The 27,249-nt window shown below is 38.2% G+C and overlaps 1 protein-coding gene across 1 annotated transcript in view; it reads left to right on the top strand.

The window, feature by feature from the left end:
* Positions 1–20,207, top strand: part of CDH11 (cadherin 11) — a 316,887-nt gene extending 296,680 nt beyond the window's left edge. The window contains exons 9-13 of the mRNA XM_078670443.1: positions 1,010–1,146; positions 3,405–3,526; positions 11,451–11,568; positions 17,796–18,047; positions 18,675–20,207. Coding sequence (XP_078526569.1) covers positions 1,010–1,146; positions 3,405–3,526; positions 11,451–11,568; positions 17,796–18,047; positions 18,675–19,174 — 1,129 coding nt within the window. The 3' untranslated portion in view covers positions 19,175–20,207. The remainder of the gene's footprint in view (positions 1–1,009; positions 1,147–3,404; positions 3,527–11,450; positions 11,569–17,795; positions 18,048–18,674) is intronic.
* The last annotated feature ends 7,042 nt before the right edge of the window (positions 20,208–27,249 follow it).

Below are 27,249 nucleotides of genomic sequence, written 5' to 3'. Positions count from 1 at the left end.
AAACCGAATAAAGATAATTTGATTTGAACTAAAAAATGCTGTTGGCAACTAGACCCCCATATTTCGTGACTACAATATTATCTATTTTCAAAGTAACTAATCTTTTATCTGGGAAAAAATGTGAAAATATTATTTAAATATAATGAATTATTACCATAACCATTTTCTGATAGGGACATAATTCTACCTGTGGGGAAGCACACACTGCCACATAAAACATATTTATTTGTGGTAGTTTTATGTATGCCAAATGCAAGTGTGTCAAAGTATAGAAAAACGTGATAAATGGAATACTTGATTTAATTTCATCAAATCATAATTACTTGGGCTGCAACCCAATCCATTGCTACTTTGCACACCATGCCACCTCAGTTTGGACCCAGTTATAAGTCAGTCAGTCTTGACCCTGATCCAATGGGAACTGTTCAGCCTTACCTGCCAAGCCAGTTCTGACCTGAACTGGATTACAAGCAACCCAGGACCAGCTTTGCCCTAGTTATGGGCTTATCAGCTGGGTACATCTTCATTACAGTGCTACAGTGTGCACGGGACTCACCTCTGGGCATGCCCATCCCACTTATGACTACAGTTCAAAGTATCCAAAAAAGTGATGGATGGAATGCTTGAATTAATCTCAGCCACTGGTAATTACTCGGGCCCCATCCTGATCCATCATTGTTTCTCAGGGTGGACTTGGCTTGGCGATTCCGGCTGGACTGTTGCCATTGGAGCAGGGTCAACACTGATTTGCATATAGCTGGGTCCAAGCTGAGGTGGCATGGTATGAAAAATATAGATGGATTGGGATGCTGCCTTGAATAATTGCCAGTGGCTGAGATTAACTAAGCATTCCATTCATCACTTTTCGGTATACTTTGAAATGGCAACTTTGTGGCCTTCTGTAAACTATGATATCTGGATATAATATTTTGTAAGATATATCTTGTATATTAATATTTTGTTATTTATTGATCTCAATGTGATATTATACTGTGATGATCTTTTCTAGGTATTCCATTGATCGGCACACTGACCTTGACAGGTTTTTCAGTATCAGTGCAGAAGAAGGTATCATTAAGACCACCAAACCCTTGGATAGAGAGGAAATTGTTTATCACAACATTTCAGTCATTGCATTTGAACTCAGTAAGTATTCCTGTTAGATGTTTGTTTATAAGTCATCAAAATTTCTTTTTTCAGAAAAACAATAGCAATTGCTGATGATTTATGTTTGGGATTAAAAAAAACATATTTAAAAGGAATGATCCTTTTTTCAGACACTAAGGGCCCGATGTAGGTCACCAAATACCGGTCGGTAACGGACGAATTCGGCCGTTACCGACCGGTATTTGGTGATTGAGATGTAGGGGCCATTATTTTACAGAATTGGTAAATTTACCGAATCGGTAAATTTACCGATTCTGTAAAATACCGAATCGGTAATTTTACCGATTCGGTAAATCCCAGATGTAGGTAGCACTGTTTACAGTGCTACAGGCCTTCAAAATTCGGTATTTTATCACCCAATACAATTGGGTGGTAAAATACCGAATTCAGGTGTACATGCACATCTGTGCATGCACACCTGTGCCATGTGACACACAGACATGCCCTTAGGGCATGTATGTGTGCCACATGACACACAAGCTTGGAATTGGGGTGCTACAGGGTGTCAAAGTGACACCTCGTTCACCCTTGCAGGATTCGGTATTTACCGAATCGGTAAATACCGATTTGGTATTTCCCATTGATTCCTATGGGCTTCAAGGCCCATAGGAATCAATGGGAAATAGCGATTCGGTATTTACCGATTCGGTAAATACCGAATTGTACAGAATCGGTAATTAATTACCTACATCTGCCTGCTTCTGATTTACCGACTCTTAAATACCGAATCGGTATGATTCGGTATTTAAGAGTCGGTAAATCGGAATTACCTACATCGGGCCCTTAGTGACTTTTGCAATCACTGATTATACTTTAGCATCCTGGGGAGGTGGTAAGATGCGAGTGCTCTTGGCAACATGCAGTTCTATCTTCAGGATTCTGGAGCCCTAGTTTCTCGGCATTATGGGAACTTGCAGAGGAAACTGCGAGTTTCAAATGGGGGGAGGAAGAGGAGAGATTGAGGGGGAGTTGGTGCAGCAGACTGACCAGGCAGTTTCTGCCAAGGAGTGGTAACACCCTGTTGCTACATTGCAGTGGGGAAATGTTTACTCTTCTGCGCAATTCAGAAAAGATTTCAAATGGTTGAATTCTGGGCACTGGAAAATGTGGGGACATTTTTGGGAGTTTACGCAAGTTAGTGACTTAAACATATTCACACCATTCTTTAGGGAGTTTTCAATCATAGTAAAGCAAAATAAAACAAGCAGGCAGCGAGTAACTTAAAAATGTACAAAGACAGGAACAGGTATAAAAATAATTTTGGAGTAAAAATTAAATAAGAATAATATGAATAGTTTTTTTCCCTAAATTCAGTATTGTAAGAAAATAACTTGAAGTCAATATTAAAATTGTTAATTTGAAAGAGTTGTTTTTGGATCACTTCAAATGTACCTTCATTTGTTTTACGTGTTTAGAAAGACCCCTGTATTGCAGATTTGTTTAAATATTACAGAACAAACACACTATTAAACATCTGTAGTAGACACTAAAAAGGTCAGCTCTTCCATCCGACTTGCTAAATTCCCTGGTGCTTGGTTAAGTGAAGATAACATTTGACACAGTTAGTCCATGTTGATGCACAGCTATATATTCCAGTGTTAGGGATTTCATGTAATCCCCTTTACGTTACGCATTCACCCTTCTTAACAATGTCAATATTGGTGAATTGTCTCCTCAGAATTGCAAGCTGGTGTTCATCTATATTGTGCCAACTTTGTCAATTCTCTAAAATCCAGTAAGTAACCTCTAGGAAAAGCTAAGAAAATAATGTTTATGATAAAGCAAGATAAAGCAAGCATTAAATGAAGAGACATTCCTTATGAGAAATGACATTAAGTGAAGCAAACCTAATTTATTGGTCATTTTAAGACATAAAAACATTTTTTTTTAAATAGAATATTTATTTTTTGTATATCCCCTGAAAATGTGTTCCCCTAGGAAAACACATCTGATCAGATATATAATGTGTTAGAATAATTATATTAGAAGAATGGACCTCAGAAAACAACACCCATTGAGAAAGGTTGTCTATCTATAGGTGTGACTCTTAAACTGGGGAATTTCGCAATATGCTTTGAACAGTTAGCCAGACTGCATTGTGTTTCTTGTTGTTGATTTTTGTGCAGTGCAAGAAGAACGTTTGTCCTTTAGAGATGGTGGTGCAGGATACAAGGCATGTAGACAAGCAAGCAAAAATGTATCATGATTTATTTTTTCAATTTCATATTTTCTTATAGATAACCGCATACATGAAGTCAAAGTTCCTGTAACTATTAAAGTCACTGATGTTAATGACAATGCACCAGAGTTTGCAAAACTGTATGAGCCAGTTATCTGTGAAAAGGCCCAAAAGAACCAGGTAGTTTTCTTTTTATGAAACCATTTAAAATTAAAATGCTTAATGTATGATTTTTCAAATTGATTCACTATTATTGTAGATCTTTTAGCTCATTACTAATTGAACTCAGTGATTTACACATTAGTACACCCAGTTTGTAATCTCTACATCATGTTTCATCCAGACAGGGTTAAAACCAATTAAGACAAAAAAAACTCTGATTAAAAAGAACACTAATGAGCAAGCTTCTAATCATTAGGTACATGCTGTTCATTGAAAAGCAAATTGTGTGCCAGTGTTAAGAGGCATGCTCAAGCTTTACCTCCAGTTCATAGATATTTACATGCTTCTGCTTGCATTTCATAGATCATTAAACTATGGTATTCTTATTAGTAAAAGACCACTTCAAACAAATCCATATTAAACACTGGACTCTTAACTCAGTCTCTGCAGTAGTCTTAGTCACTATTTCGGCATGGTAACTGTCATTTCAGGCAGCTTGACTTAAATCCTAAAATATCTCCATTCACAAGGTCCGCAGAGAAATCTTAAAAGGGGGAAGATGCGCATGTTCTTTTGGGTAACAATTCATTCAGGTAAAGTATGTAAGAATCAGGTTGAGGATATGTTTTATTTGGTCCACGTCACTATTCTACAAACCCATATAATTCTATTGTACTGATCTTTTGTTTGTGACCCTTCAATGATCATAAAATGAGTGGAATCATTGCTAAAACTACAGACATAGAATTGTAAAGTAGTGTAGGTCTAATCATTCAACCAAATTCTAAGGAGATGACCATAGCATTCTTGCCATCTCCAATTTTTATTAGTAGACATATTAAAGCATATTTTAGATGGATTTATGTTTCCAAAAATGATAAGAAGCAAACATGACAGTATCATGAAATAATGGAATGTGACCTATTTTCTTACTGACCTTAGATCAAGACATCATCTGGCCATCTGGTATGAGATTACATTATGTTAATACTAGGCATTACATGTAACTATTTGGGCAGTTTCTGAGGGTGGCTGATCTTAATTGAAGATTTGTGTAGCAAACTGAGCAGTTTGTGGATTCAGTGTTTGTGTCTGTGTAAGCAGATGGAATCTACTAGCTGTTTTGCAACACTGGCTGATGACGGCTGATAGCCAGAAACCGGTCCTAGGATGCTTGGTTCCGGTCCAGGGAAGACAGGGCTTGGCAGTTCGGGCTGGACTGTTCCCATGAGGCACAGGGTCAAGACTGATTTGCATATGGCCATGTCTGAACTGGGGTGGCGTGGTGAGCAAAATAACAATGGATTAAACCCAGATCTGTGACTGGAGGTGAATGTTTTGCCAATGTGCAACATTCCGTCCATCATCTTGTATGTTTTGCTAAGAGAAGATTTTGCCTTAAAACTGAAGTTCTGTGATCCAGCCACGTATGTGGCTCCAAACATCACAGATAAATATCACTGTCAAAATGAGTTTAATAGCATTTTAATCAATTCAGAAACATTAATTGCAGTCTGGTGAATTCAAACAGATGGTTGATGATGGTGCACAACATGACTTTTTTTAATATACCTGGTACTTTATTTGTAGTGACGAATGATGAATAGAATAATCGGAAAATTCAGAATATAGATACTGCAGATTTGCACTGCAATCTTAGCATTTAAGCCAATGAAAAATATGCTTTTACGTGAACCTCCTATTTCCACCCCCTTTCCTTTGGGTCTACTTTATATGTACCAACTCCATATCCTTACTCCTCTTATTTTAATTATGGGTTGCTCTGTTTTTCTTTACTAGTATTACATTTTCTATGCCTTCAAGGAAGTCAGAGCAGGTTAGGAAGGAATAAGCAAGATTCTGTATTGCAGAAGGAAGTTCTGATTTTCTGCCTGCTGATTTCCCATATTTCTCCACTGCTTATGCTTATTTTGGCTCTCAAGGAGCAGGCACATTAACTATTAGAAGAGATTATGAGTTGGATTTAAACCATTTATGACCTCACTGATTATTACTTATTCTGGTCTGAGAGTTGCAAAGGAATGTGAGCTGATTAAATGCATATTTTGGCAGAGGTGCAAGATAGTTAATGCTTATTCAGGTCCCAGAGTAGCAAGGGGCTGTGAGCTGGTTAATGCTTATTCTTGTCCAACATTAGCAAGGGGTTGTGAGATGATTATTGCTTAATCGGGTACAAAAGTAGCAAAGAGTTGTGAGCTGATTAATATTTATTCCAGTCCCATACTATCAAGGTATTGTGAGATGATTAATATGTATTCTCTGTCCCAGATTATCAAGTGGTTGTGAGCTGATTAATGCTTATTCTGGTCCTGGAGTAGCAAAGAGTTGTGAGCTAATTAATAATTAGTTTGGTCTCAGAGTATCTAAGGGTTGTGAGCTGATTAATTCTTATTCCAGTCACAGAGTAGCAAAGGATTGTGAGCTAATTAATGCTTATTCTGGTCCCGGAGTAGCAAAGAGTTGTGAGCCGATTAATACGTATTCAGGTCCCATAGTAGCAAAGGGATGTGAGCTGATTAATGTTTATTCTGGACCCATAGTATCAAGAGGTTATTAGCCGATTAATGCTTATTCTGGTCGCAGATTATTACGGGGTTGTGAGCTGCTTAATGCTTATTCTGGTTCCAGAGTATAAAGAGGTTGTGAGCTGATTACTGTTTATTCTGTTCGCAGAGTAGCAAAGGGTTATGAGCTGATAAGTGTTTATTCTGGTCCTGAAGTAGCAAACGGTTGTGAACTGATTGATGCATATTCTGGTCCCAGAGTATGAAGAAGTTGGGAGCTGATTAATGCCTATTCTGGTCCCAGAGTATCAAAAGGGCTCTGAGCTGGTTACTGCTTATTCTGGTCTCAAAGTATCAAGGGGTTTGTGGGCTGATTAATGCTTATTCTTGTCCCAGAGTATCAAGAGATTGTGAGCTGATTAATGCTTACTCTGGTCCCAGAGTTCAGAGCTGATTAATGCTCATCCTGGTCCCAGAGTAGCAAAGGGTTGTGAGCTGATTAGTGCTTACTGTGGTCCCAGACTTCAGAGCTGATTAATGCTTACACTGGCCCCAGAGTTCAGATGTGATTAATGCTTTTTCTGGACCCAGAATAGCAAAGGTTGTGAACTGGTTAATACTTGTTCTGGTCCTGGAGTATCAAGAGGTTGTGAGCTGATTAATGCTTATTCTAGTCCGAGAATATCAAGGGGCTGTGAGCTGATTAATGCTTATTTTGGTCCCAGAGTAGCAAATGGTTGTGAGCTGATTAATGCTTATTCTGGTCCCACAGTATCAAGGGGCTTTGAGCTGATTAATGCTTACACTAGTCCCAGAGTTACAAGCGAATGAATGCTTATTCTGATCCCGGAGTAGCAAGAGATTGTGATCTGTGGTGCTTTAGCTCATTTAGGCCCTGATTACAAATGAGCTATCAAATTGAGATTCCTTCACATGGACCCTAATTCTGAGACTTGTGGTATTAACTTTTTAATTCATAGACAACACTACTTTCCTCAATAATCTATCTCAGTACGTTCACATGGTGCAACATGATACAACGTCTCATGATCCAAATGAACAATTATATACATAATAAGGTATATACTAATGCACCTAATATCCACTCCACAACACCTGACAATTAAGTGCAGTGATATACATTACACCATATTTGAAGCATGTTTTGAACCTCATTCACGTCCCCCAGTACCTCCCATGAAGTACAAACTACATGCAGCATCCTTTCAACTCTATACTCTTAAAGGGCGCCCAAGAACCATTTGCAAATAAGAGCTTCTGCCCTTGCAAGGAGTATGAACCATTTTATAAGTTCTACAATACTATACAATAAAAGGCACACTGTTCACTTACATTAAGGGATATGAAAAGGACACAACTGCAAGTACAAGTTTAAGTTGTTACTTATTACGGCATCCACGTTTTTTATGCATGTATATTACGGTTTGCATGCATATAAGACACATTTTACATATATGCATCGGAGCTGAGCTGATTAATGCTTATTTTGGTCCCAGAGTAGCAAATGGTTGTGAGCTGATTAATGCTTATTCTGGTCCCACAGTATCAAGGGGCTTTGAGCTGATTAATGCTTACACTAGTCCCAGAGTTACAAGCGAATGAATGCTTATTCTGATCCCGGAGTAGCAAGAGATTGTGATCTGTGGTGCTTTAGCTCATTTAGGCCCTGATTACAAATGAGCTATCAAATTGAGATTCCTTCACATGGACCCTAATTCTGAGACTTGTGGTATTAACTTTTTAATTCATAGACAACACTACTTTCCTCAATAATCTATCTCAGTACGTTCACATGGTGCAACATGATACAACGTCTCATGATCCAAATGAACAATTATATACATAATAAGGTATATACTAATGCACCTAATATCCACTCCACAACACCTGACAATTAAGTGCAGTGATATACATTACACCATATTTGAAGCATGTTTTGAACCTCATTCACGTCCCCCAGTACCTCCCATGAAGTACAAACTACATGCAGCATCCTTTCAACTCTATACTCTTAAAGGGCGCCCAAGAACCATTTGCAAATAAGAGCTTCTGCCCTTGCAAGGAGTATGAACCATTTTATAAGTTCTACAATACTATACAATAAAAGGCACACTGTTCACTTACATTAAGGGATATGAAAAGGACACAACTGCAAGTACAAGTTTAAGTTGTTACTTATTACGGCATCCACGTTTTTTATGCATGTATATTACGGTTTGCATGCATATAAGACACATTTTACATATATGCATCGGAGTGGAGTATGCTATTTGCAATGTTTTTGTGGTTAAGTCTAGCCCCACATGCCTGTGTACATTTGGAAAGTATTAGATTGAACGCATTTGAAAATTCAAGGGTGCTTTACCTCTACCAAACTTCCGCAATGTCCTCACCTCACAGCTGCCTTTTCTAGTTCAGCCCCCTTTCTCTGAATAAAATTACCCATCACAGTTTATATTGCTTCCCTTTAGCACACTGCAAGACTTCAAGCCCAAAAGCAATCAGTGATTACTGGCAGGACTACAAGTAGGTACTGTCATTACTAGGGTCACACTTACTAGTGCATTCGATGTGAAAATGTATTTGAGCACTTCAGTGTGGCAGCAGGAGTGAGAAGCTATCAATAAGTAGCACAGTTAACTGAGGCCCTGATTCCCAAACTTATTGCATCTTTTAACGTTGACTTCCATGCCAAAATATGCATTGTTAGGGGTGCAAAACCAGTTATTGCTATTCTCAAAAGTTGGATTTACACAAGTAAAAAGATTTCACAGAAAATCTTTTGTGTGAGTAAATCTTTGAGCACCAGTAAAGGGTGGACATGACATGGGTAAACAGTACTGGAGATTGCTCCCAGCTAGTGAATAGCCATAAACATTCATAATTTATAGGTACTCACAACCTCTTCTCTCGCCCCTCTCAGCATCGGAAAAAGTCTGAAAATGTACTTATGTCAAAAGCATGCAGAAATCCCTTTCATGGTTAGTAAGTGGACTTCCCCCAAATATGACGGAGTGCAAGAAAATGGGTATAAATATATTTTCTTGAATCAAATATTAGATGTGTACAGATTATTTTTACGAGGAAAGTTCATAAAGAAACAAAGAAATCTAGAATATGAGTTCCACAAATTGATTTAGGTGTAGTGCCCTCAGTGCCCAATAATTGTATCCAATGCATCTAGCTCCAAATACTTCAACATCTGTATATGCAGTCACTATACCCCTTGCTGCCCAAACAGGGATATACATTTTTATTGTAGTCTTTCACTGGTTATCACATCTACATATATACTACAGAACAATAAGTTGCTGTACAGTTGCAATAAACATAAGTCTTTATGGGCAGCATAGGTACCATTTAAATAGTGTGCCTTCACTTCCCCTACTGCATGACATTCAGTCATTAAGTGGGTTAGCATTACAGCTGCAGTAGAGTATGACTTATTCACATTTTAGAGCATTGGCTACCTAACATCAATGTGTCTACATAAGCATTTCAGTGATAACTGGTTTATCATGCACTGCAGCTTGTTTCTAAAACGAATCGCTTTCTGAAATGTTTCTCAAAACCTTGAATATAGACATTCTTATGCTGGTCTAAAACTTACCTTATATGTCGTTTCATGGCAATGTTCTGATATCATCAGACAATAATTTGAAATACTGAAGAATGTGTCATGATGACCATATATTTAGGACTGTGGCTATTCAAGCACATTTTGGTTCTGAGGTTGATAGTTCTGCTTTCTGAAGTGTATAACAATCATCCTTTAGCACGTATCACTTATTGGATGGTAAATGCCAAACTTGACCAATCTAGCAAAATAGAAAACAAGAATGTTTAGCCATATTTGAGGTCCATGTGGTCCATGTGGTATCAGGATTGGTAATTACACTGACCCTAAAACGACTACATGCATTACCATATTTCCGATTTAAGAATCCAATCCATGCACTATTTCTCATTGTTGTTATGCATTGCACCAGTTATACAAAGTATGTACCTTATTGTTCTTGAAGAGCCATTAGTGGGGTAGAAGAGTTGTTTGTGATTATCAGGGAGAGAGTGGGTGAGGCATTCAAAGTGTGTCCACTTCCCTTGTGTGAGGCACATATTCATTTAGGGGAAAGAGGCTTATACACTGGCCATACACTCTTAAATCAATTGAAATGGCTGCTACTCATAAGAATACGGAACTGGATAGGCATGATTGTTTTTGGTAACAATTCTTATGGACGCTAAGAGGTCCAATGCAGCTTCAATCAATCAATCAATCAGCGAATTTGTATAGTGCGCTAGTCACCCGCTAGGGTCTCAAGGCGCTGGGGGGCAGGGGGAGTTGGTACTGCTCGAACAGCCAGGTCTTGAGTTGTTTCCTGAAGGAGAGATGGTCCTGGGTCCGCCATAGGTGGGTGGGGTGGGAATTCCATGTCTTGGCCGCCAGGTAGGAGAAGGATATTCCTCCGGCGGTGGTTCTCCGAATTCGTGGGACGGTGGCGAGGGCCAGGCTGGCGGAACGGAGCTGGCGGGTGGGTGTGTAGAATGTCAGGCGGCGTTTGAGGTATTTGGGGCCCATGTCATGGAGAGCCTTGTGTGCGTGGGTGAGGGTTGCAGTTGCAGATTACAATGATGTATAGTTAATTTATTTGGTATTGAGTGGAAGTCAGGATGTCTAGAAAGCATACATGGCATATTCAGCGGGTTAGACAACCCAGATAAGAAGTGTAGCCACCAGTGCATCAAATGTAGTGCTAAATATCCAATGTATGGTTACAGGCTGTCCAAAAATAGGGTTCTGACTGCATCCAGTCTTCCAATACACTTGGTAAAATGTGTGTATTGTTACATTGCATAAATACATGTCTCATGTAGCTTCTTTATAGAAACAAGTGCAAGTTCAAAGAGGATACAATACTTGGAAGACATTTATGGTGACAGAGACAGTGGTCTTTATATTTTTCTAACTAGTAGAAACAGTTGTTTTTGTGCTGGCAGAGAGTAGGAAAAACCTTTCTTATAACCAAAAGAGGCAAACAATATGAATGTAAAAAGCGGTTATGCCATTATACAACCATTTGCAAATGAATAATAAAGTGTAGTTGAAATTTTTGGGAAGCATTACTTAGAAATCACTACCAACTTGCTGATCTAAAGGAATTGTTCTTCTTTCTTTCGTGGCCTGGTGCACAACCATTTGTGTCTGAGCCACTTCTTTATTATTTGAATGATTATAACACCACCCTTAAGATTTCTCTTATGTGAATTAATTCGGGGTACAGTGAAAATGGTGTTAACACAGATTTTAAAATAGATGTTAATATGCACTAAATAAATTAATTCATTTAACTGATGTGCAAAATTTCAAAGTCTTACACAAAATCTTTCTTTTTCAGCAAATCATTACAATTAGTGCAATAGACAAGGACGATTCAGCAAATGGACCAAGATTTCTCTTCAGTCTACCCCACGAAATTGTTCATAATCCAAATTTTACTCTCAGAGACAACAGAGGTTTGTAATACTTATTCAAGAGTTTACATGTGGAAAATCAATATCTGTAGGTCCATTTCAAAAACTCAAATAAAATGTTGTCAATGCATAAAAATGTCTTACTTTCATACAAGCTAATAAGCTGTTATTGTCCATTTCTGGAGGTAAATAAACTGCATGGACTGAAGACGTGTAGAACTCATATGAGCCAAGTGTATGGAAATCCTGCTAGGCTGTGATCACTGTTTAGCCAATGTAGTGGGGCTGGGGCTCCTGGCTGAGCGGGCAGGAATAATTTAATTTGCTTGAAATAGGAATATGGCATCATTGCTATGTCACAGTGGAATTCATCGATACTAAAGTTGGCTGCAGCCTTTTGGTCATTCCAGTGTTGTACATCAATTCTCTGCAGATCAGCTATACTGAATTCACTGTCCCATCTCAAAAGAAAATATAATGTCAGAAAAATCCTACACTATATATTTTTTTCGTTTTTTGTTGGCCACGTGGGAGTGAGGAGACAGAATTGGTACAAGGGTTTTTACAAATATGCATGATTTTGACACCGTCTGTGAAGTATGCATTTTGCTTCAATATCAACATAAGAATTATAATACTAATAATTCTGCCTATAGCTTTATGGTACACTCTTCATTTGGATCAGAAACATTTGATGCTTTTAGAGTTATATTGATGGATTCATACTGCCTGGCCCTTTGATTTCTTCTTAATTTGACATCACATTTACATTGAAATGCTTCTCCCATGTATAGAATTTGTAAATTTAAAGAATGTGTACACCGATTAAAATTTCTTAGTTTTATAGTTTTGGCTTTCACCTTATCTTTTAAAGCACTGTGCATTAATAGTATATTATTTGCAGGATCTCCTCCTGCTGCAATGAATTATCAAGTCACCTTACTTTTTACTCAGCTCTGTACATTTGATATTAAACATCGCTGGATTCAGCAGTCATGGCACAACTAGTACGTCATCAGTTGTGAGTCAGCAAATAAAGAAATGTCAATGCTATGAATGCTCCTGATGGCAAAACACTTTGATAAGTTATCCAGCACTTATAGTTTTAACTTGAGTGTTTTTTTTTAATGGATTTAATTATATGGTCACAGTGCCATATCTACAACCCATAATTTATATTTTGTATGACTATGGCTTGCAACTTTCAAGCACGTTGTTCAAAGGAGCACAACTACTCTACCCATGTCCACATTCCTTTTATATTGACTCTTAAGCCACAGATGTATGCCATTCATCAATCAACAATAATTAATTTGATTGGTCATCAAGGATGCACTAAGAAAATATCAATCTCTTCCTATGATATTCTTTTGTGGCATCAGCATTGTCCCTTAGACCGCATAATTGGGATAGATGCATGGAATGCTTAAATTAATTTCTCCCATAAAATGCTTGAATTATTCTTACTCATTGGTTGCTACTAAAAGCCGTATTCCAGTCCATCGATTTTGACCTCATCTGTGCCATTACAGACAGAGACCAACCACAAACAAATCAGTCTTGCCAGACACAAAAAAGGATGATCATCCAGAAATGCTAAGTCACTACTGCTCTGAAAGTACTTCACTAAAAATAATGTGGTTTGGTACTACTTTATTCCTTTGCATTTTAAATTGTGAACTATATGTGATGTGAAATTGAGTGTACTGTCAGGCGCTGTCCAAGTTCCATGTTTCCACCCCTTCTCTCCATCACATCTGAGAATAGTACAATCTACCTTCAACCAGGCAATACACACAATACAGTTTTGAGTAAAGGACCACATAAATGAGCTGCCACTCTATCCTTAAAAATATTTGTTTACCACACTATCCAGATTCTTGAAACAAGGCTTTCACTATATCATATATCTAGAATTAAATAAATTAGAACCTAAATAAAGTCTTGTCATAAACACAATTTAAATCATATGGAAAAAGAATGTGTTATGAAAAAGAAAATGTAGGGCCATTCTAAATGTAAATACTATTTTTAACACTTTATAATACTATTACCTCATAAATCTTTAATGAAAAATGTACTTGCCTATTATCCAGTCATTCAAACATGTCAGACTTCCTTTCTCATCCTATTAAGTTTGAGGAGCCTCCTTCTTTTTTTACCATATCAGGCAGATTCATTACATTTCTTTGCCACCAACATAATGACTTTGTCTTTTAAAACATTTTAAAGACCCCCATAACACCCCCAACTGTTTACTGAATCATTTTTTATGTTACAAAGTGTGCAGTATGTGTGTGTACACTTGTTCAATAACTGCATGTTTGCATTTAAATTCTAGGCTTCCTGTCACCTCATTCATCTATCTCTATTTACTCATTGCAAGAGTATCAGGTAATGATCCAATTTTTTCTAGAGCGAGGTATTCTATTTCAACATTTATGAACTGTTCAGTCTCCTGAAGGAACTGATAAAACAGTCCAAAATATGAAGGTACAGAGGTAGGGTAAAAGGACTATAGCATCTGCATTGGATACATTCCCATCCAGGTATTACTTCCCCCTCGAGCTGAAAATTATTCAGTGCTGAGCACTGGAGTGCCATGTATTTCAATGGGTTACTCTGACAGTCTGAAATAATATCAAATTCAAGCATTTGAATGTTCTCCAACCCATGTTTGTCTTTCCTATTTTCATCAGAAAGGTTGTATTCTGTGGGTTCAGATCACTGAATACTATAGTAGAGCCATCATTCACCTCATGCTTGAGAAGCCTTTTGTGAGTAATTTGTCCTATGAGATTAGGTTTTCAAATGTCAATGTATATTACTTGATAATACTTACTGGTATTCCCTTGAAAGTGGGGATTATAGCACATTTACACTTAAGTCTTTAAAACGTAGGCCAATTGCTTTGTTGGTCAGGTGGTCGTTATATAATTGATTGTTTGTGTACTTTCTGTCTTTAGTTCAAGACAATGGTTTTACAGTTTAGACCACCAAGAAAAGTTCGATTTTACACTTTATCTTGGGGCACCATTTGTTCTTTTATCACAATCTTCCTTGTGCCTCATTGTGAGTTGAGGGTGTCAGTATTACTTTCTGTGCAAGGTGAACATTGGGTCTCTACTGTGATTCAGATTTATGAACATTCCCTCAGTCTGAGCCCCCTAGCTACGTTTCAAGATCTATGAATATTAATTGTGCTTGAGGGCTACTGGTGCTGTACTTTTGATGCCTGTTTCCTGGAGCTAATGAGATACATTTCTTCTCACTTTTCATCATCTCTACATCATTCTCCCTATATGTGCTATGAAACCTTGCATTGCTGTTCTTCACAGTCAATTGATTCAGGTTGTATGGTGAACTTTAAGGAGGACCACATTGGAATTAAGATAAGCATAGTTGTTGCAAACCTTGTTGGATTTTGAAGATGCCTCTCTACAGGCTTCATTGGTGAACCAACCCTAATATTGGGATGGCTTGACAAATAAACCCCAATAGCTCTGTGTTTAGTCAATTCAGTAATCTTACTGCTTTGCTGTTCTCATACGTTTAGTGGATGCTTTTAAGGATTTCACATGGAAATAGATCAAATTAATCACACATAACTTGTGGGGAATTGACTTCATGTTACTCAAGAATTCCTTAAGACAAACATTAGTTATTTTTTCAACACAGCACTCCACAATGCAAGTTTGTTTTTCACTAGAGGCATTGCAATGGCTTAATGTCCCCACTTTGGTGCTGGCAATGTATATGTTCTTCTTGATGTCTGAGGGAGGACTCAAATGTTTAATCAAACTGCTACAATTGTATTGTTTGCCTTCAAACTTTGTGTATTCCGAAGGAGTATGACTTATTTCTTGGTTATCTTTGCCTTTTTTTATGTTTGACGTCTTATGTGCTTTAAAATCTGTATTAGTATGAGGAGGGACTTGAATATTCATGCATGTGTGTGTTTGTCCATTGTTGCATTACTGGACTGTGATCAATGGCACTATGACTGATGACTTCTAGCTGTTGTTTTTTAAATCACTTTAATTTGTTTTTAATACATTTGATACTTAATGTTGTGCCCCTTCATGTTCTGTTTCTCGTGTGACAGCACATGAACATATACAACTATTGCTTCTTCCATTCCTACATGCTCTTTATAAAGCAAACACATTCTAATAGTCTGTAGAGTGAAAATCAAATCTCTTGATGGAAAGGAGAAAGGAAATGTATGTATGCAGAATTTCTGCATGAACTGCACGAATAGCTATGAGGATATGCTGGCAATGGTTGTTATAACAAAATTTAACACAACACTAAGAACAATTCAAAAATAGTGAAAAGTCACATCTATTATAAAAGAATTTGAGGAACAGTAGGACCAATTGTATCAAAGGATTGAATTTACGCAAAGCAGGTGATGCCCATGTTCCTATTTGGTTCTGTAAACATCTTGTGAACCATTGCACTTCTGAATATAATTGCCTCACTTTCTATTGGATGTAATGACGTTCTGCAAAAATTTACAACTGTTCCAATTAGGATGGTTAGTGTACACCCTAACCATTCACAAATTGGGCGATGTCCATGGTGTAACCTTTATCATGCTGTAAGGATATTACTGGTGATTGCAGTATTCCTCTAAATGCTGCTTCTCTACTGAGGTTCATTTAGTAATGTATAATCTTTTTCTCTATTTTGTGGAGTAAGATGTTTCTCTGTGATATTGTTTAGGAATACTTTTGCTGGGATTTGATGAACTATCTATAATATAAATAGATTTCGATTTTTTAAGATATTTTCCCCATGGAAATTATGGCAAGAAACAATTTTCAGATGGATTGCATGCGTAGGGCTAAGAATGCCCTCTAACGTAGCTGTGGTCTCTGAATTTAATTTTGCTTATCTATTTTCCTTTTTCAGTTACTGCATGTTTCATTTTCCTGTGTACAGCCCTCAATATAATTTTTTATTATAGTTAAAATAAAAGGAAACTAAAAACCATATTTAAAATTATGTATTAATTCTTCATAAAATGTTTTTCTTATGAATTACTCATTCAAACTTAAATGACTATAAAAGATTTTGAAAGACGTTTCATTTTTGGTCAAGCTGTGTTTATTTAATCAGAAATAAAAATGCATTCCGATATAGTTGCACTACACACTACTAAGCATTACAGTGGAAAGTTAAAACCCTTCTCCTGTGCATATCAAAAATAGAATCTATTAGTTTGTATGCACTTCACAGTACAGTACTTTCTACATACACAATGACCACCACATAGTCAATTAATGTGCTTTCTCTATTTGTTAAATACTGAAGCGGTTCTGGTTTTAAAACATTTCAAGTACATAGTTATACATTTAGATACTGTGTTTTTTCTATTCCAAAGTACAGTAAGACCATCAAAAGTTCAATTATAAAAAGAACAAATAATCAATTTCGTAATACAACACCCTCTTGCTAGATGCACATATTTTAACATTGAGGCTCCTATTTTAAAACACTGCATGTACTATCATGAATTGCATAGTTTAGGCCCAATAGCAGAGGCACAATTTAAATACATAAGAAAACCCATGAAACAATACAGACTGTTTCCTGGAACATCTTCGTTCAAACAAATGAAAACAGCAAAGATGTGAGACATATTCAGGTCCATCTCCAGAATTCATGACAATAAAGTGAAGGATTCCATTGCTGCCTTACGCACGAGCTGACACATTCTATGAGCTAGGTTAGCACTATAGTTCTTTTTATAGCCCTGTGATCATCACAAGCAGCAATTATGAACAAAAGTATTATGTAGTTTAATATTTAATGAGGCTTGCACGAATTTTACATTTTAATCTTGTGGGTAGATATCAACCAGAAAGTAGGCAATCAAAATGCAGCATTTGGTAGCATTTGGTAATTTACAGTTGTCTTATTTAAAATTGCGCATCAATGCCAGTTCACAATGTGGTGCACCTTCTCTACCAAAAACTGTTTTTCAGTCAGTCTCTTTATCACCGTCAAAACTGTACATTATGGAATGCATCATATATGCACATACAATGGAACTTCTTTTAATTCAGGGTTCTTTTTTTTACAATTTTTTCACTTAGATCATAGCCTTTAATTCACTGTCAATTTTTTGAGAATATTTTGCGCATCTTTCTGGGGTTTCTGTCATTGGATTGAATGTTATGTGGCCACTTGCACAAATAATAAATAATGTTCAATTATAAGCAAAAACTAAAAGAAAATTTTGACTTTTTGTTTTTGTATAGATAATTCAGCAAGTATTTATGTTGGACGTGGAGGCTTTAGCCGACAGAAGCAAGATGTGTACCTTCTTCCAATTGTGATAAGTGATGGAGGAATTCCAGCAATGAGCAGCACCAATACCCTTACGATTCGTGTGTGTAGTTGCAACAATGATGGCATGCCACTGTATTGTGATGTAGAACCACAGCCACTAAATGCTGGACTAAGCACTGGAGCCTTGATTGCCATACTTGCGTGCATTGTAATTTTATTAGGTAAGTTTGATGAGGATGAATAGGCATGGCATTTTTACAGTCTTTGTCTTTCACCCTATCATATATGCACTTTAATGTTGAAACAAACCTTTTGTTGCCACGCACCTTCAATTTGGAAAATCATCAACGTATATTTAGAAAGTAGGTGAATAGTGTTTTCTTTCTTTCCTTTTAAAAATGTTCATTGTGAAGTAGGACTGTCTGCCAGAGTAAACATGCAAGAGTAAACCTCACTGGATTACATTTTTCTATGGTTAATATTTTATGCAAGTGGCAGATTGTTAATTTGTGTAATCTGTGAAGGTATTAAGTTGAGTAACCTAACAGAGGTCTGGACTGCAATAAGAACTGTTGGCTTTCACTCATAGATATGTTCAAACACTTCCCTAATACCTTGTTATTCCAAGCCTCTGGACATTGACTTGTTAATTAGGATGAGTTTTGAACAAATGCATATATTTAAAACCCCATCGAATTTATTTCTCATTTTAATCATTAAGTAAAAATCATTGAATAGTTTGAAAGACATTATTCATCCCTTATAAGGGGAATTAACTATGGAATATAATTTGTGATGACTCTACAATATATTTGCTAACTCTTTATGCTTCCACCTTCTTCCTGTAGTCATCGTTGTCGTGTTTGTGACCCTGAGAAGAGAGAAGAAAGAACCATTAATTGTTTTTGAGGAAGAAGACATCCGAGAAAATATCATAACTTATGATGACGAAGGTGGAGGAGAGGAAGACACAGAAGCTTTTGACATTGCCACATTACAAAACCCAGATGGTGTAAATGGATTTTTACCTCGCAAAGACATAAAACCAGAATTCCATTACCCACCAAGAGAACATGGAGTAAGACCAGCCCCAAATAGTGTTGACGTTGATGATTTCATCAACACAAGAATACATGATGCAGATAATGACCCAACTGCTCCTCCATATGACTCAATTCAGATCTATGGCTATGAAGGGAGAGGGTCTGTGGCTGGGTCACTTAGTTCCCTAGAATCAGCAACAACGGATTCTGATTTAGACTATGACTATCTACAAAATTGGGGACCTCGGTTTAAGAAACTAGCAGACTTGTATGGCTCCAAAGACACGTGTGATGATGATTCTTAACAATGAAGTGATACATCTGGCCTTAAGAACTGTGTCTAATATTCTGAAGAATCTGGAAGAATAGTAAGCAGGTATTTTTTTAAATCAATGAAATGGCTCATGTAAACGGTAACGAATTTCAGAAGGGATTCTTTAAATAAAAAGAATACTGAAGTGGTAAATTACTGTGAATGACCTATTTGTCATAAGTTGATCATCACCTTCAACAATCGAAAACCACTCACAAGATCAACGTATGAAAGCAAAGGAAAACATTGAAAGTTATCATACGATGATGGAAATATCTTTACAGTATGTGACACGAACACCAGAATCTTTTTATGTCAAAGAAGCTTCCACAGACTTGAAAGGATAACAGTTTTGAGCTGTAATTTCGCCTTAAACTTTGGACACTCTATATGTAGTGAATTTTTAAACTTGAACTATATGCTATTCAGCCAGCTTAAACCCATATAATGTATGTACAGTACAATGTACAATTATAATGTCTCTTGAGCATCAAAATTGTTACTGCTGACTCTTGTAAATCCTTTTGCTTATATTCTTGTCTTAAACTAATACGTGCCAGATATAACTCTGTCCTGTGGCAGTGAGAGACAACCTATTTCTATGTCATTTTTAATGTATCTATTTGTACAATTTAAAAGTTCTTATTTTTAGTATACATGCAAAAATATCAGTATTCTGACATGTTACAGCATCACACTTATATTTTATGAACATTGTACTGTTGCTTTAATATGTGCTTCTATGTAAGAAGCAGACTTTGAAATAAAAAGATTTTTTTTAATTATTTGATTTTATTACTAAGCACTGAAGGATATCACATAGTTTCTGCTGATTCGGTTTGCACCAATTTAGCAATACATGAATTTTAAAAAGTAATTTTTAGTCTTCATTTGTAACTTGATGTATTTTGATCGTCTGAGATCATTGCAAGGAGATGTATATTGTCTGGTGTGATTTTGTCTTAAAAACGCTGTTTTACACAATACATTGAACAAGTGCCTTTAGATTAAATACTGACACCTCATTGTATTTTCCCTTTTTATTTATATACAGCGTGATCCTACAAATACCTTGTTATCTGAGTGTGGCATCCTGGGATGCTTTTATTCTAATTACTCCAGAATTTGTGATGAAGCTGTTGATTTCTTCACAACACCTAGCTCTAAATTGGATATTCCTCAGTCCCTGAGTGAGAGATTCATATGACAACTGTTTCATTGCTTTGAGTTACTTTAAATTGTCAATTTCAGAAAAAAGAAAATATATGGAGTTGCTAATTGCCCAGGTCTGACAGATAAAAGACTTATAATTGCTTTACAATGATAATTGGTTAATGATTGTACTTGAAATGCAGAATCAAGTATGCTTTCAATAAAGCTACAACTGACTAGTTTACTAAAACCTAGATATGTCAAAAGTTAAAACAAACAGCAATTCAAGAAGATGATTGTGAAGATGGTGTTGATGAAAGCGTAGATGATAGGTATTATTATTGCTAGTAGTAGTATTATTATCATATTTTTATCATTTAGGTCATTATTATCCTTATTATTCTTATAATTTTCTATTGTTATTATTATTATTATTATTATTATTATTATTATTATATAATTGAGTGAGAATTATTGATCACTCAAACTACTGATTACATTTCAATACAGTTTATTATGTGTGTGTTTCACGCAGATGGGACAAATTGCCAAAATCTAGTCCTAAAGCATTCAAAATGTACTTAATTGTTGAATGTCTTGTAATACATTGCAAACTAAAACAACTGATTGCCTTAGATTCCCTTCAGCATCGATCTGTATGCCTGTAGAAAGTGACAGGTTCTAACCTAAATAGACATAATCAGCCTTTCCTTCTTCCATGGGTGAACAAAGTAATACTTTTGAGAGAGTGCAGTAGTATGGGCTTCCGTCAGTGCTATTTGTTTCTTGTGCGTGCTGTATAAGTGATGGAAATTACTAAATGATATAATTATTTCTGATTTTCCCATTTAGAGTGGACATTTGAACATGTCAGTCTTTCACAATGGCAAATAACAGCAGTGTGCTTTTTATTTTTTGTTATGTAAGTTGTTATACATTCTTCTACAGTTCATTTGTTCATATTTTTCAAATATACTGCACATTTAGAGAATGCAAAAAATTAGCAAAATGTTGTGGATTTCTGTTGAATTCTGTGTATCTTTTACATGAGGCCGAATGCACCAGCTGACCAAATTAAAGCAGAGTTTTTCCCTTGCTTTAGGAATATTGTAGACCATGCAACACACTGCTTTTCCATTTCTGTACCACACACTGACATTTAACAATATGAACAACTGTATGACATGTGTAACTCAATAATTGTATCCTTGGAGTTGTCCACATGCTATCAATAACACATCGTCACAATAGGCCTAGATATTGAAAGATTGAAACATGAGCGGGGTTCTCACTTTGTCAATGTAGGGAGGATCAGCTACCTTATCTCTTTTCAAAGAATGCAAAGCTCATGTGTCAGCATGACTAAGTACTTGGAGCACTATTGATGGTGCATATTACGTGCTATCAAACTGTTGACCCATTTAAACATGTTTAACCCCTGGATGTGACCTCAATTTCCATAGTTATCATAACCTAGCACTATGGATGTGGAGGTCACATCCATGCATATAGCACTGGAGTAGCTGCTCCAGAGCCTTCCCTCACATTTCCCTGGAAAATAGTGGGGAACTCCTCTGCTCTGGCCCAGAGGCGTGTGACGGGCCCGCAAATGATGCGATTGCATCTGTAACTGGTTTACCTAATATGCAGAACCTTCTCTCCCAAAATGGTGCCTGGTTTCCCTGGGAACGCAGAGGGGACAGAAACCAGCTTCATTCACTATGTTCACAGGTAACTGCGCAAAAAGGGAGATTTCAACTCTTAACCTGCAAAATACCAGGCGTTCACAGTGGGATGCAATCAGTTACTTGCACTTCCACTAGTTAACAGGAAATATTTCATAGGGGGAGAAGCCCATTGGGCATGGGTCTGTGCTCCCCCCCATCCACGTTCAGTCTTTCTGTCTCCCTGGGGGTGGATAAGAGCCTCTACCTCCAATCTACCCCCGTAGGGGCAAAAAACACTCTAGACACCAGAGAAATTCCTTAAAAACACAAAGGTGTCATGCCTCTACCCCCTTGGCTTATGTTCTTTCTGCCCAGGAGAGGCAGATTGGGGGTTTGCTCGAGTCTGGCCCGGGGTGGGGGGTAGAAACCCCACCAGAAGACAAGGTCAGGGATTGTTATTACTAAAAAATAAACAAAGGGGTGCAGAGGCGCACACAGGTCCTTGCCTTCAACCCAAAATGGGGCAATACAGTGTTTCTGCTCCTAGGAGTCAGACTGAGGAGTGTGCTCGCAACCTGCCCCACCCAGGAGGGTAGAGTCCACTAGACAACAGGAAAAATCCAAAATTGAGAGACCTCTGGGAATGCTGGGTGATAGGAAATTTGAGGATACCTCCCACTTGCTGGATCTTTCCCTCACAGAAATATGAGGCAAAAATACGTTTTCAGCCAAAGTTTGAGGTTTGCAAGGACTTCTCAGTAAGAAAGCTGTGTGAGGTCAATGAAATTCACACCACCCTGGAGTCTCCTGGTTGTCTAGTTTTCAGAAATACTAGGTGGCAGCCAATTCCAGTTCTAAAATCCATAGCTACCCACAAAATTTGATTTGTCCATGTTACGTTTTGACGCCTTAGTGGCCAGAGATGTTGGGCTCACCCGCACATGGGGTCAAAATGTTTTATCAGGAAAAGTGTGGAGTCACTAGTTCATTGAAAATTTGTAATTACCTGCAGATTCTGGAACATTCACATGCAGAAATGTGAGGAAAAGGTGAGTTTGTTGGCACGTGTGACTGTAGATACACATATTTAGCATAGGTCTGCCATCTAGTGTTGGGCTCAGAAGTGTGCAAGTTTTTTTTGGAGGGGAAGAAGCCTTTCGAGTCATGAGGTATAGGGACTCCTCTTCCCTGCAATGTGCATGGTCCTCGCTTCCATTGTTAGATTGTTTTTTCCGCCTTCGGATTTGGACGTGTACTCCTCTGCTCCATTTCAGCATCATTGGTCCTACTAAATAAGCCTTAACATCAATATTGTCATTGATCGTGGGTACTTAGAGAGCTGCATTGGTCACTAATCGATGTCGACCCATTTCCAGTCAACTGAGGCCCCGGGGGCCTTCGCCCTTCAGGGCAACTTTTCATTTTTAACCTCTTGTCCAGGCCTTGTCCATCTGGTGATGGAACGGATGCTCTCAAAATTTTTCCCACGCTGCCACGCCAAGTTCCCACACACCGACCAACATCTGGTGTGTAGCCTTTCTCCAGGTCATTAGGAATTCATTTGCGAGGCTTGCCAGTTTTTTTGATCTTAGAAAATATTGTGCGATCAGTGTGAAAGAAGGCTTGAGATGTCCTGACTTAAATCAAAGACACTGTTATCAAAAACAAGGGAACCCACAAAGTAACCAAGGACCTGGGGTATCAATTAATTGAAAAAACAATGGCCCTTGACAAGGGAAATTTACCTATTCCAATAATTATAGGCCACAATGTGCACTATAATGAACACATAGTCCAGCCGGACTATAAAATGTATTCAATGTTAAGATAATCTAATTTCAGCAACAAACAATAAAACAAGGGGACACAGTCCTGCATCCACAATGCTGCACACACAATACACATAACATATAACTAGGGTTTTTCAGGCATTTACAAGAACAAGAGCGAAGGACATTAAGGTATACTCGCTTCACATATGTGAAAAACACATGAATTTTAGCACATCATAGTGAACTTAGTGTTTAACCACATATTATTTGTCGACGGCGTTTCGATCTAATCTTAAATAATGGATCATCATCAGGACGTGTAATAGGTAGCCTGAAATAAAAGGCCTGTAATGACAGGGGGGAAAAAGGAAACAACATATAACAATGATTAAGCAACCAAGTATATTCAACTGTATGTTCCAAGGCATACTCATACCATGCTTACTGGTGTCAAAAGCCAGACATGTGCAGGGTGTCAGGCAATCTGTGCCAGGCATCCACGACCTGAAGGTGAGCCATGCCTTAATCAGAATGGTGAGGTGCAGACTAATAGTGCTGTGCTGTAGCCTAATACATTTGGAGCCGGAAAATCTGACTGTGAGGACCTTAACATTACCGACAACGTCGTGATTGTGTTATATCCCCATGCGATCGCTATGATTTGGATGGCCAGCCTTAATGAGACTACATGGGTCCCTTGTAATTCCTATGTAGCTAAGGACTGCTGCGGTCAAAGTCAGTGATAGGCGCTGATCACGGGCTAAAATGACAGGCTAAAATAACGGAGGCTTACCTTAAGATTAGGCTAGGTGCATGAGGGATGGGTTGGCACCAGAAATGGGTGGGTTCGAGTAACCTATAGGAAGCAGTGTTGGGTCAGAATGGTTCCTTTTGGGGGCATGATTAGCCTCTACAATTAAGCTGTAAACCGGGCTTACCTAGTTAAGAGGTTAACCCACGTCTAAGCAATTCTCTTGGGATCAGGCTGTTAGGCGAGACGTGCTCCCGCTAGACGGACACACATCGGACAGTCAGTCGATGTGATCGTAGTTCAATTTAACCTAAAGGGCGGTAATTGTAACCTGTTGGAACCAAACCAAGGACCGTGTTCGCTTATCAATAACTGCTAAGGAGTGTCGCTTACCTGGGAGCTTCAGGTTCAATCTCCCTGTTACGATGCTGAATAGCGTTCGTAAGGGCTCCTGAAATTAGAGCATACAGTATTAAGAGTCTAGGACCCAAATCCATAATTACCCTAAGTGGAAGGGGGGAGCGAGGTTCGCTTACCTAATGTTCACAATGGAACAATGTACACCATCCCGGTACCAATTTGCGCCGTGGAGTGCAGTGGCGCGGGCGATAGCGGTAGAAACCAACGCGCCGGCCATCTTAGAATAGGCAGATGGGGATGTGTGGCGGCCATATTGGTAGGGACTGAAATTTTAGGCGGCAGACATATTGGAGTGGTGAAGTGAGTAGGGGTGAGCGATAAAAGCAAGGGGAGTGCAATTTGAAAGCATGCATGTGACTTATTTGCCAATACAGGAACAAGAAAGCAGGTTTATCGTAAAACAAACCATTAGTTCGCATACATATTCATAGAATTGGGGGTCCATCCAGAATTAAACAACCACTATTGCAGAAAAGTTAATCACAAAAGTGAGGTCCAGTCCTCACTGCGATTCAGACCATTTCGTATACTGTCAAATGTTAATATCATCTTCAGTTCTTCTCTATTAAGCAAGAGTCCAATGTCCCCTCCCCTAGGAGGTAATTTGACAGATTTCAGCACAGTCCATTTTAGATCATTGTCTGTGTGGCCTTTGTCAATGAAGTGGTCCACCAATGGGGCATTTGGTGTCTTGCATCTCACACGGCTCCGGTGTTGGCAGATCCTTGTTTTGATTTTTTGCCTTGTCTGTCCCACGTAGATTAATTTGCAGGGGCATTCAATCAAATAAATCAAATCAGTGCTATTGCAGTTAGTGAAATGCTTACATTGAATAGTGACTTTATCAAATACAAACGACTTTCCTTCAATGGTAAACCACATACGTTACAGGAACCGCATTTGACATGACCCACTAGTGGTGTTTGTGTCCAGAAGGAGTCAAAGACCACTTGGTTAGGGCTGCCCTGCCTAGTCCCCCCACGCTTGGTACAATTGACTCCTTCTGGACACAAACACCACTAGTGGGTCATGTCAAATGCGGTTGGTACCGGGATGGTGTACATTGTTCCATTGTGAACATTAGGTAAGCGAACCTCGCTCCCCCCTTCCACTTAGGGTAATTATGGATTTGGGTCCTAGACTCTTAATACTGTATGCTCTAATTTCAGGAGCCCTTACGAACGCTATTCAGCATCGTAACAGGGAGATTGAACCTGAAGCTCCCAGGTAAGCGACACTCCTTAGCAGTTATTGATAAGCGAACACGGTCCATGGTTTGGTTCCAACAGGTTACAATTACCGCCCTTTAGGTTAAATTGAACTACGATCACATCGACTGACTGTCCGATGTTTGTCCGTCTAGCGGGAGCACGTCTCGCCTAACAGCCTGATCCCAAGAGAATTGCTTAGACGTGGGTTAACCTCTTAACTAGGTAAGCCCGGTTTACAGCTTAATTGTAGAGGCTAATCATGCCCCCAAAAGGAACCATTCTGACCCAACACTGCTTCCTATAGGTTACTCGAACCCGCCCATTTCTGGTGCCAACCCATCCCTCATGCACCTAGCCTAATCTTAAGGTAAGCCTCCGTTATTTTAGCCTGTCATTTTAGCCCGTGATCAGCGCCTATCACTGACTTTGACCGCAGCAGTCCTTAGCTACATAGGAATTACAAGGGACCCATGTAGTCTCATTAAGGCTGGCCATCCAAATCATAGCGATCGCATGGGGATATAACACAATCACGACGTTGTCGGTAATGTTAAGGTCCTCACAGTCAGATTTTCCGGCTCCGAATGTATTAGGCTACAGCACAGCACTATTAGTCTGCACCTCACCATTCTGATTAAGACATGGCTCACCTTCAGGTCGTGGATGCCTGGCACAGATTGCCTGACACCCTGCACATGTCTGGCTTTTGACACCAGTAAGCATGGTATGAGTATGCCTTGGAACATACAGTTGAATATACTTGGTTGCTTAATCATTGTTATATGTTGTTTCCTTTTTCCCCCCTGTCATTACAGGCCTTTTATTTCAGGCTACCTATTACATGTCCTGATGATGATCCATTATTTAAGATTGGATCGAAACGCCGTCGACAAATAATATGTGGTTAAACACTAAGTTCACTATGATGTGCTAAAATTCATGTGTTTTTCACATATGTGAAGCGAGTATACCTTAATGTCCTTCGCTCTTGTTCTTGTAAATGCCTGAAAAACCCTAGTTATATGTTATGTGTATTGTGTGTGCAGCATTGTGGATGCAGGACTGTGTCACCTTGTTTTATTGTTTGTTGCTGA

This window comes from Lissotriton helveticus, chromosome 12 (genome assembly GCF_964261635.1).
Source record: "Lissotriton helveticus chromosome 12, aLisHel1.1, whole genome shotgun sequence".
Lineage (NCBI taxonomy): Eukaryota > Metazoa > Chordata > Amphibia > Caudata > Salamandridae > Lissotriton > Lissotriton helveticus.
The sequence above is the reverse complement of the archived record's forward strand: the minus strand, read 5'-3'. Positions and strand labels throughout refer to the sequence as shown.